This window comes from Python bivittatus, unplaced genomic scaffold, assembly GCF_059951505.1.
Source record: "Python bivittatus isolate LINGU-HERP-01145 unplaced genomic scaffold, Pbiv_v1 ctg000120_np1212, whole genome shotgun sequence".
Lineage (NCBI taxonomy): Eukaryota > Metazoa > Chordata > Lepidosauria > Squamata > Pythonidae > Python > Python bivittatus.
The window spans coordinates 7,217,803-7,235,360 of NW_028277037.1; the positions used below are offsets into that span (position 1 = coordinate 7,217,803).

The 17,558-nt window shown below is 38.6% G+C and overlaps 1 protein-coding gene across 13 annotated transcripts in view; it reads left to right on the plus strand.

The window, feature by feature from the left end:
* Positions 1-17,558, plus strand: part of MAGI2 (membrane associated guanylate kinase, WW and PDZ domain containing 2) — a 659,127-nt gene that overhangs the window by 449,330 nt on the left and 192,239 nt on the right. For all 13 annotated transcript variants that reach the window (XM_088134918.1, XM_088134917.1, XM_088134920.1 and 10 more), the window contains one exon: positions 4,278-4,357. In XM_088134918.1, coding sequence (XP_087991044.1) covers positions 4,278-4,357 — 80 coding nt within the window. The remainder of the gene's footprint in view (positions 1-4,277; positions 4,358-17,558) is intronic.

Below are 17,558 nucleotides of genomic sequence, written 5' to 3' on the forward strand. Positions count from 1 at the left end.
CAACGATGGACTAAGGCTTCATGTTTATCTTTTACCAGCCTCCAAAGCCTGAGAGGGTGTGTCTAGCAATGCAGTGGAATCACCAGAAATGATGAAATCGTCAGAGCTAGACATTTTTATGCCATATCGTCATGAAGACTACCAGCCATATTGATCAAAGCACATTTCTGAGATTTTTGAGGCAACAGCCTTTAGCGGGGGAAAATTTAGGAGAGTCTCTGAATTGTGTCTGTTCATTATTTACAGAATATTCATGATTTATGTTATGTATAATTAACACCAGTAAGAAAATTCAGAGGCAGCCAGTTTGATGCAACAGTTAAGGCGACAGACTAGAAACAAGGAACCCATGAGGACTAGTGAGTTTTAGTCCTGCCTTAGACATGAAGCCAGCTGGGTTACCTAGGCCAGTTACCCTCTCTCAGCCCTAGGAAGCAGACAATGGCAAACCAACAGCCTGCTCTTCCACATACCTCATCCCTTTTGATAATAATTTTAAAAAATCAACAGTGGTGTCCACCTTTCCTGTACTACCTGGGCACGATCCTGTACTACCTGGGCACGATCACTTTAAGTATGGGATTCAATGAATACTGCATTCAAGCAAGGGTGATAGGAGGGCATAGATAGTGGAAGCCTTCCTTTGATTAGAGACACAAGGTTTGAATGTGGCCTGACATCTGAATGCATTCCTTGTAGAATTCCAGTTTGTCCTCATTCTCTCTGCTTTAAGGAACAGTATCAAGGTGAATGCTTTTAAATTCATCTTTTTAAAGTATTGTGTCGCTTTGAATGTTTTGATCAAATAATGATTTGATTGTAGAATTGCTTTGGGGCACAATGATGATGATTCCCTATCTTGGTTATTTGAAAATACATAACAGTATTATAAATGATTGAACAGTAATGATAATCATTCTCTTTTCCCATAGAGTTTTAAAATTGGGAAGTGCATTAGAGATGTTCAATAAATAATTCTAAGTGCTCTAACCAGCTCCTGGGATTTCATGAAAGAAGATACCATAAGTTCAGGTTTTGTTTTGTTTACTTCTCTGATTGTAGCAACAGCCCTCTAATAAAATAAATATATTCTTTCCAAGCTAATTACTGCATTTAGTTATGGAGTTTTACTGAATGTTTCTCTGGTGATGAGACCAACTGGATTCTTGGCTGACCAAATGGTAGCTAGCTAGGAAATAAAAAGTTAACGGCACTGAAATAATCCTCTCATTTTGGGTTCTCCTCTTGTCTTTTTCCATTTATCTTCTCTGCCAATGATAATTTGCCTTGAGTGAATGCTTTGAATGGATTGACTTGAATGACTGCATGGATGACATAAAGGCCTTCAATGACTTGGTGAGCAGAAGGTGACATTTAGAAAATAATTCTTGGTTTTCCTATTTTGGGAGTTTGCAGTAATTGAAGTTTGAGCACTGATAAAGGTTAAATTTAAAAAGCACAGTCTGGAATTAGAATGCAGGTGAGTGCAATGAGACGCTATAAGGTTATAAGTGCTTATGCGGCTCTTTGCTGTAGAAGAAATGTCTTACCTTTTTTTCAGCAGGGAGCTTTGTGTGTGTCTATGTTTGGGAGGGAGTCGATCATGGATGACCATGCAGTATTATGGATTGTACATGGGTAAAAATATTGGAAACCCTTTTTTTTTTTTTTCCAAATTTTATTGGAAATCTCTCTTATTCTAATTTGGAGAATCCAGCCTTTACATTCCCAGTGGTAGGATTAAAAAAAAACCCTTCTAAAACCTAAACATAAAAACAATCCTGCGATATATATATCACTTGATTCCTTATGGTAGCCTAAGCCCCATTTTCTGTCATCAGGTGACTCCCAAAAAGATGCACCTTTTAAAAAAAATGCAAATGAGATAAAGCAGATAATTTACTTTGTAATGGTTTTAAACATTATATGCAAGTATATTTACTATATGGCGACTTATATTTAAGTAAATAGAGTTATGGTATCTAATAGGGATAGAGAACTTGTGGATCATTACATGTTGCTGAGTTTCTACTATCCGAAATTCCAGACAACATCAAAGTGATCCTGATGGGTCAGCCCCAACTGGAGCTGATGTAAATTAGATTTATGATTAGTTGCTTTGAAATCCTGAAGAAAGTTTATGGGGACATCATAATGCGACTCCTAGCTTGTACAGAAGCAAGGCAGATACCATTTTTCCTAAAAGAACTTCTGTGCTGCATAAGGTGAGGCTGAAAGCAGGCGTGCCTGCAGAAGAAAGACATGGTTGGAACAACATGGGTTATGCAGAACATTCAGGTAGTTAACGCTCTGCATTTGTAATACCTGTATAGGACTAACAATATGACCTTTAATCAAGGTTTTATCCTTGTGCCTTTCAGACATGATAGATTTTTTTAAATGGAGAGATTATTATCATTGTTCAAGCATTCCATTCTGTATGTCTAGAATGGTTCAAAGAATTTATCCTCACAAGGTAAAATCAGTTCCTGACAATTAAGAAGATAATGGAGATCAGGATATATAACTTTCCTGCATCTTTTGAAATGCAAACATTTCTTATGAAACAGAATTAATGTCCAGGCTCATTCAGGCTGTCCTACTGAAATCCAGGCTACTTCAATGAATCATAGTTAAAGCAAGTTTCACTTTTTGGGAGGGGTGGATTTGCTCTAATCATAGCTAACCCTGAACTCAACCCTGTGCATTTTTTTCCATTCCCAAATTCAGCAGTTTGGATTTTATTTCAAATTCTAGACTAGAAATTGCAAAAGACAAAGTGTAACCTATTGGTCTACTTCAAAGTCAAAAGAGAAGGTACCGTCAAAATTAAAATCTGTGTGACATCCTCTGTGTCACACTGCTCCTGGCATGAAAAGCAATCAATAGTATCAACGTGTTTGGACTTTTTACGGGCTATTTGATCCTTTATTAAAAGAAAAAGACTTAGATGAATGGTAGGTAGTCAACAAATGGTGGATAAATAAAAACTTTAATAATTCATTCTTAGGTGAACAATTCAAGTGAGTGGCCCCTTAGGATGTCTTTAATAAATAAAAAGTGCATTACCAAAGAGTTTTATTGGATGTATGAAGAGGGAAAGAAGATATGTGTTACACAAAATCTGTCTTTTAAAATTGGAAGGAATGAATTGTATCCAACAGTGGCTTTGTGCTAAGGAAAAGTGCTTTTCTTGCATAAGTTTGAACACCCAATTCTCCGAATTCTTCCAACCTTTGTAGCTTACCACATCATATCCAGTTTGAAGAATCACATTTTGGGGGATCCCTAGAGATAAGCAATACAGGATGGTGAATAGTTTAGTCTCTCTTCCATGTAAGAACTGAAGTGCTTCCTGCTTCCACAAAGCCATCACTGGATACAGTCTAATAGCCATTTCTCTGCCTTGTTTACAATCCTAAAAGTAGTCATTCTTTTTTTTTTTTTAGCTGTCCTTACATTCACTTGGCTGTGAAAAGGATGTGTGTTTCTAAACAGTTTGACATGTAACTTTATTTATATGTTGTTGTTGTTTTGTCTATTTATCTGCAAAGCTGCTCTCTTTGTGTAACCATCTTATACGAGTCCAGAATTTGTTTCATTGGTTATTCAAGGGTGGGGTGGGGGGCTGCTATTTTAGGTTCAGTCAAATGAACCATGTGATTCTTTTCACCATCCGCAAAATATACTTTTATCAACAGAGCTGAATGAAATACGGAATAGATAACAGTTGCTAAAACAGAGGGTCATTAATCATTGACTTAGGAAAACAGAAGCTGTAACAACAACAGTTTGCATCTCTTTCTGTCACTGTGGCTATTCAGAAATTATATGTACAAGATTGTTTTCTTTAGAATTAAAACAAATTCTGTAGCCCAATGCCAGCAAATGAGCACAGAAGGCTGTTGACTGCACCCCTATTTTGTTGGAGAATGCTGTAAATTCCTTTTGCCCTAGATGAGTTCTGCATGTTCAATTAGGTTAGCTTGGCAACAATTCTAGTTGTGTTTAATAAAAATAGCTGCTTTGAGGACAAGGAGCTGAGGCTGCCAAAATTAGAGGCTGCTTTGCACAATTACTCTTACACCTCCTCCAGGTCTACTTAGAACCAGTAAGCAAATAAATATATTGATTGCAATTTTGTGCAGCTAACCTCTTCCCCTTCCCCTTCCCCTACTCCTTCCCACCCCCCACCCCCCTTTTCAACTGGTATCGGAAGGAATAAACGTGATTCCATTTAGTATGTGTCTGATCAGGGTGATCTCTTTTCTTTTCAGCCATAACACAAAGACTACATCATGGCTGGATCCACGACTGGCGAAAAAGGCTAAACCTCCAGAAGAGTGCAAAGAAAATGGTAGGCTATTAACTTTTCATTGCTGCTGGGAAAAAAAAAAAATCTGTGAGGGGGAGAGAATGAAGTTTTCAGTGTCTCTGGGTTGTTAACAAGAGAAAATATTTAGGGAGTGAGGAAAAGGAAAGTTTAGCTGGGGCTGGGATTCTGCATTTTGCTCTGGTTTTAGTGGGCTTGTATTTCCAGTCCCCAGTCTGTAATATTCCAGTCTAAGAATAACAAATGCGAGTCCCCGGTGCTGGGATTTTGGCTTGGAAGCTGATTTTAATTCCCGTCTTGGGCTGTAGAGAGTACTGAGATTCGTAGCTTTGAAATCTCTGCAATGTGAAGTGTATGGGGCAATGGTTGCACAGCTGGAGGATGAATATTATGATGGGCTTGTTTTGTAAAGGGAAGTTCTCTTCCAGTTTAGCAGTAGCCTGTTTAAAATAAAAGCACGAAGAGGGAAAGGGAATAAAGAGGGGAGGGAAGCTATCTCTTCTTAAAGGGATATTATGATCCTGTTGGAATCGTGTATATCTATGGAAGCTCATTGCATTATTATCCTCTTTCTGAACACATTATTAAAATCCTGCTGGTTAGCCCACTGAGCAGCGCTGCCGTTGCTATAATGGAAATCGTACAGATGGACGGGTGCTTTACAAGCAGTCCTTCTTTCAGATTTTTCCAGTGCAGGAAATACACACACAAAATGGGCTGGTCGAGGCAAATTGGCTGCTAGAGAGACATTTTTCAGTAATTTGCTTTTTGCTGGGGTTTTCTAAATCAAGCACTGCTTATTACTCAAAATACTAGGAAGGCAACTTGTGAAATATAGAATTCATAGAAAACTGAAGATGAAGTATAAACCAGCCATCGTCTGATAATCAAGGGGTGGAACATTTCCCAGAACTCTTCATTCATTTTCTACATAAATATCTCAGAGAGCAACAGATTGAAATACCTTGGTGACACATAGTTGTTTCTAACATTTATCTACTCTACTTCTTCTTCCTATAGATTTGGATCCTATCTTCAGTAGCTATAAATCACACTTGCTTTCTGTCTTCTTTATGGCAGCTTATTAGATGGTTGAAAATATCACATCTGTCATTAACATTATTTTACAAGGAAGAATTTGCACAATCATTTTATATGCAAAAACTAAGCCATAATGAGGTGTCAGATCAGGACTGATGTTGGAAACCAAGGTAGAAAATATAATTTCACTTCAGCCTTTTACAATACTCATGTACATTCTTCCTAATTTATATGAAGTCTTCCTTTAACTTTTCAGCTTCCAGCAGGACTTCCAAATATTTTTTGAAAAAATTCTGGTTATGATTTTGGAATTCCTTTCAATATCTGGAAAGTCCACTGGAGTTGGGCGGCCAATAACATTAAATAAATAAATAATCTGTGCCTATTAAAACATGAATGAATGTATGCTACTAAAATTACACTCAACCTAAGAATCAGCTCATGGATTGCTGAGTGTTGTCATAACTACCAATATTTTATAAGCAATGTTTCTTGCTTGTAACACTTCACTTTTCTACAGCTTAGCCACAAGACCATGACCCAACAGTAGTAATGTTACTGCTGGTACTCTGTATAGGTATATCTGAAAGTTTCTTATTGCATATATTTGATGGACAATTGTATATAAAATTCTATTTTAAAAAAAAAACACCTCTCCCATTAAAATAATAATCGATCCCTTCCTCCCAAAATCATGCACTGTTCAGATGTATAGATGTTTTCCTTTCTATTCTTTTTCACACACAGATATTGACTCAAAAAAACCACATTTCAAATTGCCTATCTTGAGAGAAAATGCATATTCAAATGCTGGCTGGTGTGGGTCTTCCGGGCTGTGTGGCCGTGGTCTTGAAGTTTTGTTTCCTAACGTTTTGCCACCACCTGTGACCGGCATCTTCAGAGTACAGGAGCACAGACAGGAGCAGTTCTCTCTGTGCCCAGGGTGATGTGGCCCTTTTGTGGGTATTTATAGAGATCTGAAGGGGGGATTGGGGGTGTGTGGTGGTGGGGGTGTGGGGGGGTGTGGGGTTTGGGTTAACAAGTGGCTGCTTGTTTTGGTGTCAGAATACGTGTGTATCTTCCTGGGGATTAGGCAGGGTTTTTTCTATTGAGTTGTTAACTCCTGTCTTTGCTCCTGCCCTCTGAAGATGCCGGTCACAGATGCTGGCGAAACGTTAGGAAACAAAACTTCCAGAACACGGCCACCTGGAAGACCCACACCAGCCATCGTATGCCGGCCGTGAAAGCTTTCGACAATACATATTCAAATGCTTATTCATATAAACATTATTATGGAGATTTTATGAAATGCAGATTAAAGTAAAAAGAAGGTGAAACAGGAGATTGTCATTGATCTCTTCGGAGGTCTCACTTCCACATTCCATCTGCCACAGATATTGATATCTCACTTGTACATCTGTCACAAAAAATATGGTTTCCCTAAATGGAGTCTGTCAAGGTAGTAATTCACATAGGTGCCTCCCAAAAGCCTGTTTCAGATGTTCAATGGATGGTTGGTTGGTGGACTGTAGATTTCTCCATGAATTTACGTGCAGTGATTGGAATGTGTGCAGCTGAGCCCTAGAATAATTCTACTTAGTGCAAAATAATACCTTTAGTAGCTTATGCCTATGGCAACTTCCATTCTGGCCTTGAAGTCAGCTACTTTTCAGTAATGATTTTAAGGAAATTCATAAAGCTGTGGACATTAGGGATACAGATTCAAAAGACATGTGAGTGTAGGTGCACTTTCGTGACTGTGGTGAATGTTTTCACTGCATTTTTGAGCAGTCACTTCTCTAGTAATCTGTAGCTCTCTGATTTCCCAAGCTCCAATTAAATCTCAAGAAAGCATGGGTAATCAAGCTGTGTCTTGATGGACAACTGTGCAATACAAAACAACAGCAACAATTAGGTAAATGAATTGGTAAAGAAAAGCACCCAGAGAAACTGTAAAACACCCTTTGAACAAGCTAGAAAAGTCAAGACGGCTTTTTCAGGCAAAGAAACATTTTGAGGTGATATTAAATACTACGTGCTTCAAGACTTGCAAGACATTTGTTGCTGAGAGCAGTACAACTTTCAAAGTGGTCACTGTACAAATGATTGCTCTCAGAAGAGACCACATTGGAAGGAACCAACTTGGATGACAGAGACAGACAGATAGAGGGACAGATGGATGGACAGACAGATGGAACAACAGATGGACAGACAGATGGAACAACAGACAGAATGATGGACAGGCAGACAGATGGATGGACAGATGAGCAGATGGATGGATGCACAGATGGATGGATGAACAGATGGACAGACAGATGGAATGACAGACGGATGGATGGACAACAGACGGATGGGTGGACACATGGACAGACAGGTAAACAGATAGATGGACAGACGGATGGATGAACAGATGGATGGAGGGACAGACAGATGGACAGACAGATGGACAGATGCTACACATCTTTTAAGGTTTGGATTGTGGCTTGCAAAGCTGGGGGGAAGGTGAGATTTCCATTTCAAAATTGTGTAGAACAACCTCACAGATATGAAACTCCAATTTGGGTAGACTTCACCCCACATCACTGAGCAGGGCTTTCCAACCTTATGTCTAAAGTTAGGGCAGGGTCTGAGAACACAGCTACCTCAAGACATTTTGTTGCCTTAGACAAAAGACAAAATGCCCCATTTTACTCCATATGTTCCTTCTATATTTTGAAGAGCGTTATCTAGCACCACATCAGATAGTGTCAGTCTATCTTAGGAATCACACCATAGCCTATGCTCTCTAACATGATACCACCAGCCTTGGTTCTTCATTGTCTGCCATCTAAAACAGCTGCTCCCACTTTCTAATGGCAGGTCTGCAGTGCTTGGGATGGTTGGTGTGAGAAAGAAAAGGCACAGACCTCTTCTCCCCCAAAATTAGGCATCAAACCATGTTAAATGATCATTGTGATCTATCTACCTCCAGGCATTTTCCCTTCTATAGTCAGGGCCTAACTTGGGCCTGATTTCTTTTACCTTGTCTTGGCCACAGGGGTTGCTACCACTGCCTTGCCACTTTGTAAGTATACAGACCTGATCAAAAAGAGAGACCTAAACATATCAAGAAAGGCCAGGATAGAATATTTTTGGGAGAAGGATACTAGTTCTTTCTTGATTGCACTGCCTATGCTACATAGGTCTTAGAACAGGCAGTTCAGCATTTTTTCAGGTATCTGTGCTTCTTAATATATTATGGCATCATCAATAGATTTAATGTGAAGATAGGAGACTATGCAGGATAATTAACTATTTATGACCTTCTGTAATATTCTTCAGAAAACACATTGATGTGTAATGACTATATATATGTTGTACCCCAAAGAAATATTTTCCTAATCATAAGTAAGTGATTTCCTAATTCCTTTGGACCTCTGAAACTTGACTTCTAAATGCCAGCAGTGCATGACGGGTTTAACACAGAGATTTTTATGATCTTACTCTGGATAGTGTTTCTTGCCATTTTAATTTTTATTACTCCATCTCTCCCTAGAATATTTCATAAGAGTTATTTTAACTCAGCTCAGTAGTGAAACAGGAATAACAAGCTTCGGAGTGGGATAGAGAGAGAATGCCTATGGAACATTCAGCTAAAGAAGCCAGTAGATCATTTGTTCTATGAATGTCCCTAGATGTATAAGCTTGGTAATCATTTTCACCTCATAAATATATTGCTATTAGAAAAACAATTTGCTGAAGATTGTAATGTGCAGCGAGGGTATAATGTGCAGCGTTTGTTTAAAGCAATTTGGTTGGGTTCGCCACTGGTGAGTTATTTGGAAAGGAAGCTCTACCTAATTCTGTACATAATCATCTTTTCTCATTGGGATCGATCGGTTGTAGTTTTTAATCAGGTAAAGGAACCCAAATATACTGGAATGCATTATGAAAAGTATCACCCTTTAGTTTCCATCTTCTCTGAATCATAAGATGGGTGTTCTGCTTCCATTCACTTGCTTTTGTAATGGTTGGTGTGGGACGAATTGAATGAAAGGGAGACAATCTATCTTTTATTTCAGCTTTTCTATCACATCTCCCACAGCGTATAAAGACCAGGAAGTACTGCCCAAAGCCAGCTCAAAACTTTTTGAAACCTGAAGCAAAGGCGCAAACGGAGCTTCCCTTGTCAACTTGCACAGTTCCCTAAGTTCTTTTTAAAAGAAACCTATCCAGTTAAGCAATTAATATTGCTATGCTATCTGCATTTTCCAACCAAAGACACGGCTTCTCCAAACCCCCAAATTATGGCAGGATATCAGATCAATATTTGTATGCTGTATCAAATGAGTTTGTGAATACTCCACTTGTTTGCACGCCCCTGCAATGAGTAGGCAAAAGATTTCCTCATAACACACTGTACAAATTTTACCAAGCTATTGGCTTAATAGCTTACAGCCTTATATAATTAGTAGAAGGTACCTTGTCAGAAGAAATGCTTGTCCATACCAGTCATGACATTGGTTCAGATGTAAATAATAATAAGCACTGAACAGGGGAGGGGAATTACCTTTCATCTAGTTTGTACAGTATTTGCAACATAGCAGCAATTAGCGGTGATGGTTGTTCATTGAAATGGCAACATTCATGCTGTTTTTCCCAGAACCCTATCCATTCTTAAGATGTGTATTTATTAGATTGTTATTATAGCATACCAGTTCTAAAAGTTAAGAAATAACAACCAGTGTGGTGTAAAAGTGTGGGAGATCCAATTTCAAGCTTCTATATATTAGATTATGCATACCTGCAAAAATATAGATTTGGTTCCCCCACCCACCCTTTCTGCTTGCTAGTCTGCAGTGTATATACACACACTTCCTTTCTCTATCCTTCTGCTGTTCAGCTCACATTTCTTCTCTGATGGTTATGGGCATAGAATGTCACCACTCCCACTATTTCTCTTGTAACCCTTTTTGCACCATTCCTCACCACTTTTTCCTCCAAGTGCCAAGGGATGTGTAGAAAGAGCGATCAAGCTTAATGTTCAATGGTGGATAAAAGCCAGACATCAGCAGAACAAGATAGCTTGTTGCAAGTTGGACAGTTGAATATGTGGGACTCTTATCCCACATCTGCCATTTTGAAAGTTGGCCCCAAATATCGTGCCTGAGTGTTCTGACTCAACTTCCTCATGTATGATGGTATGTGGGAATGACCTTGGGAGACAGGGGAAGACCTGCAACCTAGGCAACTGTCTGATAAAAGATAGCTTAGTCTGCAGGTGAGTGAAAAGCGTGGGAAGCATTTCAGGAGAGACCCTCCCTAGTTTTCTGAAGACTAAAAAGAGACTTTCAGTCTTGCAAGATTCTGTTTAATGTAACCTCACAAGAAAGGTGGGGCTGATGCTCCTGGTTGTGCTCCTTGTCTGGACCACCTCAAAGGGCTAACATCATGAGATAATTATATCCCTGATGGAAAACAAGTTATGCAATTCCAATCTTTAGCAACCAGAGGCCAAACCATGGTGTACAGGTGATGCTTTATCTTTGTAATGTCTCAGCCTTGTTAAGAGTGCTTTAATAAATTGTTTGGCAAGGGTGTTATTAATATTTGACATGTCTACCGGAAAATATCTGCTGAAAATTTGGTCACGCTTAGCCCTAAGTAGCTGTTAAACAAGAAAAGTTTGAAATGTCATTGGCATTTTGGAATAAGATTAAATGTAGCCCATTGTGGGGAAATCTTGAAGTAGATTATACGATCTTCATCAACAAATGAAGATGCTAAAAACCCAAATTTGCAAAAAAGCCAATCGTGCCTTTCAATCAAACTAAAAATGAGGAAGGGGGCAGAAAACCATCTGGATTATTTCCATTTGCCTTTAATAACTGAATCTCACTTTTGGGAGACCTGCTAGCATACTGTCTTGGAGGGGAAGAGGAGTATTGAATTCAGGGACTGACAGATCCAGTTTCAAGTCAGACTACCTTCACCTGCTCCAACCACAACACTGTGGGACAATGTTGGAGATGACTTGAATGAGAAACACTTAGTTTAATCATTCATTCACATCATTGCTTCCCATTATACATACTTACAAGCCACAAGAAGAAATGTAATGGCTTTCTTACCTATCTGACTGGTTCAAAGTCTGTAGTTTCTGTTAAATAAAAGATGAGTGAGTTAACCTGTTATATTTCTTCTCACCCTCAAATCCGTGGAGATCGGTCCAATCCATACATGAAGAAACATAATTATTCTTGGCCTTCACTTTTCACAAAATCACTCACCCATAATGTGCCATACATATTTCTCACTATAGGATCTGTTTTCCCTCTAAATTTCATTACATTCTTTCTCAAAACAAAACAAAAAAAGTTATGCGTGCTTTTTTTTAAAAAAAATAGAATTTAAACAAGTATATTTTGAAAGCCCTGTTATGATTCCTCCACCTGTCATGTTCTCATTTCCTGAAAAATCTATACTGTTGTGATAAGAAAGAAAAATATTGTAGTTGTTCATTTATTGGTTTGCTTCTTCCTAATTATTTCCAAATTGCATTTATACTTGTAGCATATATGAAATGTAAGTTAGCATCTGCCTTCGGGGATCAGGGATGTTTAAGCCACTTCGCTGTAAACTAAGGGAATGAAAAGTGTTTGCCTGGCTATGTAATTTTACTGTAATTTCAAGCTATAATTCTCAGCCACAATAGGTCATCTGAAAGAATAACCTGCAGGTCTTGTCGAAGGCTTTCACGGCCGGCATACGATGGCTGGTGTGGGTCTTCCGGGCTGTGTGGCTGTGTTCTGGAAGTTTTGTTTCCTAACGTTTCGCCAGCATCTGTGACCGGCATCTTCAGAGTGCAGGAGCACAGACAGGAGCAGTTCTCTCTGTGCCCAGGGTGATGTGGCCCTTTTGTGGGTATTTATAGAGATCTGAAGGGGGGATTGGGGGGTGTTGTGGGGGATAGGGTATGTGTGGGGGTGGGCAGGGTTTGGGTTAATGAGTGGCTGCTTGTTTTGGTGTCAGAATATGTGTGTATCTTCCTGGGGATTAGGCAGGGTTTTTTCTTCTTCTACCCACATATTCTGACACCAAAACAAGCAGCCACTCGTTAACCCAAACCCCCCACCCCCCACACACACCCTACCCCCTAACCCCCCACCATACACCCCCAATCCCCCCTCAGATCTCTATAAATACCCACAAAAGGGTCACATCACCCTGGGCACAGACAGAACTGCTCCTGTCTGTGCTCCTGCCCTCTGAAGATGCCGGTCACAGATGCTGGCGAAACGTTAAGAAACAAAACTTCCAGAACATGGCCACACAGCCCGGAAGACCCACACCAGCCAACCTGCAGGTCTCTTGGCTGACCACTGACTTCTGATGGGTCTTTGACATATTCCTTCTTCTGAACCTTAGCTTTCTGGGAATTATTCTGACTTCACCTCTGCAAAAAGAACAGTGCCAGGCTCCATTTTGTAGCCTTTGTAGCCTCTTCAGAGAGAGTAGAGCCAATAATTGGGCCCCTTTTGCATTTTAAGGAGAAAAATGGGTGCCTTAAGCCTTGTCATTTCTTAAAATACCCATTTTACTCCTGACATACTGAAACTTCTTCCCAAAATGAGCCCTGGCCACATCTACCCAACATGTCATGCCAAGCGTGGTGTGACTCTTAAGCTGTAGAAACTGCCTATCCCTGCTTTGTGTTCATTCATGGCAAATAAGGATATTGATGACTACTAATTACAATTGCTATATATTGTCTCCTGTACTGGAGGTTATATGGTTTTCAGTACCATGCTAGGAAATAAAGCTGGAAGAGTCCTGTTGTATTGAGGAATAACAATAACAATAATAATAGTTTTGATGCCACCCAACTCCAACCAAGTTGGATGGCTCACAAAAGAATTATTTTCTCTGGGTGGCTCATAAAAGGTTCTACTGATGGGTTTCCCCTAGACATTTTCTGGGACTGGGGAGAGAAAGAGATGCTTTGGGGATCTTCTGCCTGAGCTGTCAAAAGGATTTAACCAGTCTCAGTTCACCTGTCTAAGTAGTATATTTATGCTTCAGAAATATACTGTTATCAATGGATTATTATTATTATTAATGCACACATAAGTTAAATAATACTTTAAAACAGTGTGTGAACTGGGCATGGACACCTAGTATAAAACTCCATTTAATTGTTTAGAATAACAGCCAGTTGGTAATCCCAATAAATATTAACATAGTTCATGACATAAATCTGAAAGAATGTTCCCTTTATTCATGGCAGATAGATAAACCAGCCAGGTATATTGGGTGTGTGTGTGTGTGTGTAAGGAACTCTCCACTTGCTTTCATGTACATTACCCCCTGCAGTCAGTAGATACAACACATGGTGGATCAACACCCAAAGTTTCTCCTGAGTATTAACTTTCTAGAAGAACCTTGAGCAGAACAAGATGATTATTAATAGTTTTTCAGCCTGGATGTATGAAGACACAAGCTTTAAAATAGTTTGTTAACAGCCAGGATCTAGAAATAAGAACTCTATTTTAATTTTCAATGCTGCAAACATGAGTTTAATTTTCAATGCTGCAAACCTTACATAGGTTGTAAGGAAATTGTGCCTTTTAAATTTTTGCTTCAGATGTCTAGGACAGTACTTTTCAAGGGAACACATACAGACCTTTGTAGCCAAATCAGAGTGGGGGGTGGACTTTGCCTCATTAGAGCACCATAACTAAAGATGTCAATCTCTTTAAACGCAACTTGATGACCCATAAGCCTGTACTTTCTTTCAGCTAATTGGGAATGCACAGTATTCACAAATCCATGTTTTGTTAAAGGCCCTTTTTTTGAGTGGGGGGGACAAAACCAGACAGGAGCTTACTGAATTACAGGACTTTGCACTGGGAGTTTCTGAATAATGAGCAAGAAAACCAGTCTATCAATTATTGGAAAAAAAAATAGAGAGTGTAATGAACAAAATTAGAAAACTTTGGGAGTGACCTCCATAGATACCTGTTAGCAAGAGGAGAAAAAAGTATACAGGGAAAAAAATGGAGAGATATTTTAAAAAAGGAACTTCATAGGTGTCAGATATGTAGAACTTTTTTGTTAATTTATTGTTATTTCTAAAGCATTTTCCCATGACTGTTCGAACTGTAGAAGTCAACAGAGCAACCTATTCCAGGAAATGCCCCTCAGCTACAGATTGGGGGTCAGGTTTGAGAAGACTGTGGAGTCCTTGGGTTTCTCTGAGCTTGGTTCTTTTCTTGCAAGTCTTTGAGAAGACTCTTGGATGAAGAGCCACTGTCTATCTTGTTGGAGGCACACAGAGTCTGCTTAGTAGTCACTGTTTAGGTCAAATCTCCTCCAAATTTTCAGAGAGTAGATGCAAGTATGAAGAGAAGTAAATAAACAAGTGAAAGATGCTAGAAGTAAAGGAATGTACACCCTAGATAGTTTTTAGTCTGGATTGGACCAGGTGGTGCAATGGTGAAGGTCTTGGACTAGAACCAGAGAGAATCCAACTGAGTCCCAGAATTAACTACAGAAGTTCACTGGGTGATATTGGGACATTCACCAGGTCTCAGTCCACCCCACCTCACAGGCTGTCAAGGGGTGGGGGTGGGGGCATGGAAGAGGGAGTATATGTGTCACTTTGACAATGAATGCAAATGTAAGATGTCGGTGTCCTGTTAAGTATATAATTCATTTTCTGGGGCAACTTGTAACTGATAAATATTTTTGCTCTTTAGTAATATGCAAGACAACTCAAGAGTGACTATGTTAAAATGAGAAACAACTATGTTAAAAGAGACAATAGCTGTAATCATTGGGGCAAGGGAGGTGACTTGAATGTACTACTTTTAAAGTGAATGCTGACTCTGGCAGCAGAGACAGCTCAGGTATAGCTGGATTTTCTGTATCTCCAAAGCTTGGAGCATTTATTTTCATTAAAAGGGAGAACACATTTTAATCACAATTATTTATAATTTTATAGCACAAATACAGTTGCTTCTTTTAATCAATTGTGCTTTAATATCACTATTTCAGTGTCCTTGAAGAATAATTAATAGTGTATCCATCCATTCCCTTTCAATTGTCTGTGCATAAAGTCTGGCCCTTTATTTAATTTTCATTCTATCAAAATTTCCATCTTGGCTAGACTGAACATTGTCATTATGATTTTATCTTCTGAATGCCTACAAGCAACAGTTTTGTTTGAAAAGGAAAGTTATGATAGCCCTGTAATTTACTGCTCTGGTTTTAGATCCTTTCAAACTACTTCCAGTGATAGTAGATCATTTTGTTCTCTAGAAGAGGCTGCTTTGTCATGCTGATAAATAATTTACGAACATGAGACAGGAACTATGTCCTAAGCATGGAATTCATGCTAAAGCCACAACAGCTGTCTCAAAGAGCAGACAAGTCAGTTCTTTCTTATTTGTATGTGGTTCAGAAATGTGCTAGTTATCTGATGTTGTGCATGCTCAACCATGTAAAACAAATGTTGTAATCTTTCGATACCATTTCTCTTGTAAAACTAAGGACTGCAGCCACCATATCTGGTGCAAAATTCTAGGTGACATTATTTGGTTGCAAAGAGTTAAAGCTTTCATGACTCTTTGCAGCCTCTAGTGGTCATAATCAGAAAGCTAGTCTAAACACTTTTTTTCGGTCTTCTTTTCTTTTCTCTTCTCTATTTTTTTTTTTTTTTTAGTGGGGGAAGAGGGTATTTTTTAAAAGAAACTGAATTGGTTTTTAAAAATCCAAAAGTTATTTACAGTTATGCTCCATAAACTTCAAGCAGCAAGAATATTCCCCCCGCCCTTTGTAAAGCTCCCATCCCGTCTGAAACAATGTCTCTGTGTGATTAGGACAAACAAGATAGACCAGTATAACCCTTACATTAGTGCATTGCGGGAACTGGACATTTTGTTTAAATCAAGAATCTCTGAGTCTAGTAACTCTTAAGCTAATGGCTAAACTAAGCTAAAACAGAAATATAAAAGATATGAAATATAAAAGGGGATTTTTTAAAATGCAGTGTTCCCAAATGTGTTAGTCTTATTCTGTCAAAAATTAACACAGCTATCTTCTAAGTAACTCTACTTATTTCTTATTAAAGACAATATTATGATTGCAAAAAAACAGTCTTTAACAGCAAATATATATCACATGTTAACTATATTTAACTATCAAAGAATTGAGATTTAACAACAGCAAAATGCTATTACTTTTTGTAACATACAGCACTGCAAAATTGCATAATTATATTCCTTTTATTGTGCACTAAAATGTAAATTTATAGAAGTGCATATTGTATAATGCCTTTCAAAAGTGATCTATTGATGGACTTCCGGAGGAAGAAATGGCGGATGGAAGATGGCTCCGTGAAAAATGGAGATGACAACCATGGTGAAGAACGAAGAGGCAGCGAGTAGATGGCTCTTCAAACCTCTCTAGATAAAGGAGCGGACCAGAGATTGCCCACAAGTGCTCCAGACAGTTGCTCCTTCTGAGGAGACCACAAGACAGCAGTCTCTGGCAGGTTTTGAGCACTGAGAGATGAGGGAATAGCCATCTTGCTCAAACTGTGGTTGGCACCTTTGAAAGAACTCTAAGTTTGCATACTTCCTTTCCTAATCACATTTGGAAATTGCTTATTAACTACTTTTCAACTACTAGGGTTGGCAAGTCTGAAAACACCAGGTAAGTCTGCCTTAAATTCTTAATGAAAGAAAATTTTAACTACAAGCTTAAGAGCTTAATTTTTAAAAAAATAAACAGCAAAAGTTTGATTAAAACTTTGATTTTAGAAAGCTACAAATGGACCAAGGGTCCAGATAAATTTGAAATAAGATTTTGGAATTAATTATAAAAAAAATCCTTCCCATGGAAAGTGCTTTTGTGTTGATTTAAAATAATAATAATAAGATGAGATTTTAAAAATTAGACACTAGAGGGAACTAAAGATTTCAGTTAAAGAAGAATGACACATAAACTTGACTAACAGTTACAGAATGGCACAAAATATTCTAACCCTAGAAATATTGAAGGATACTTTCGAAAAATGGAGGCAGAAATTAATATTAACAGTGTCAACAACGATATCTGCCTCTATGGATAGACTGTGCCTAAAAGATGTTATGGAAGAGGAAGCAAGTTTTACCTGACAAGACAGAGACCCTCTTGAAAGTGG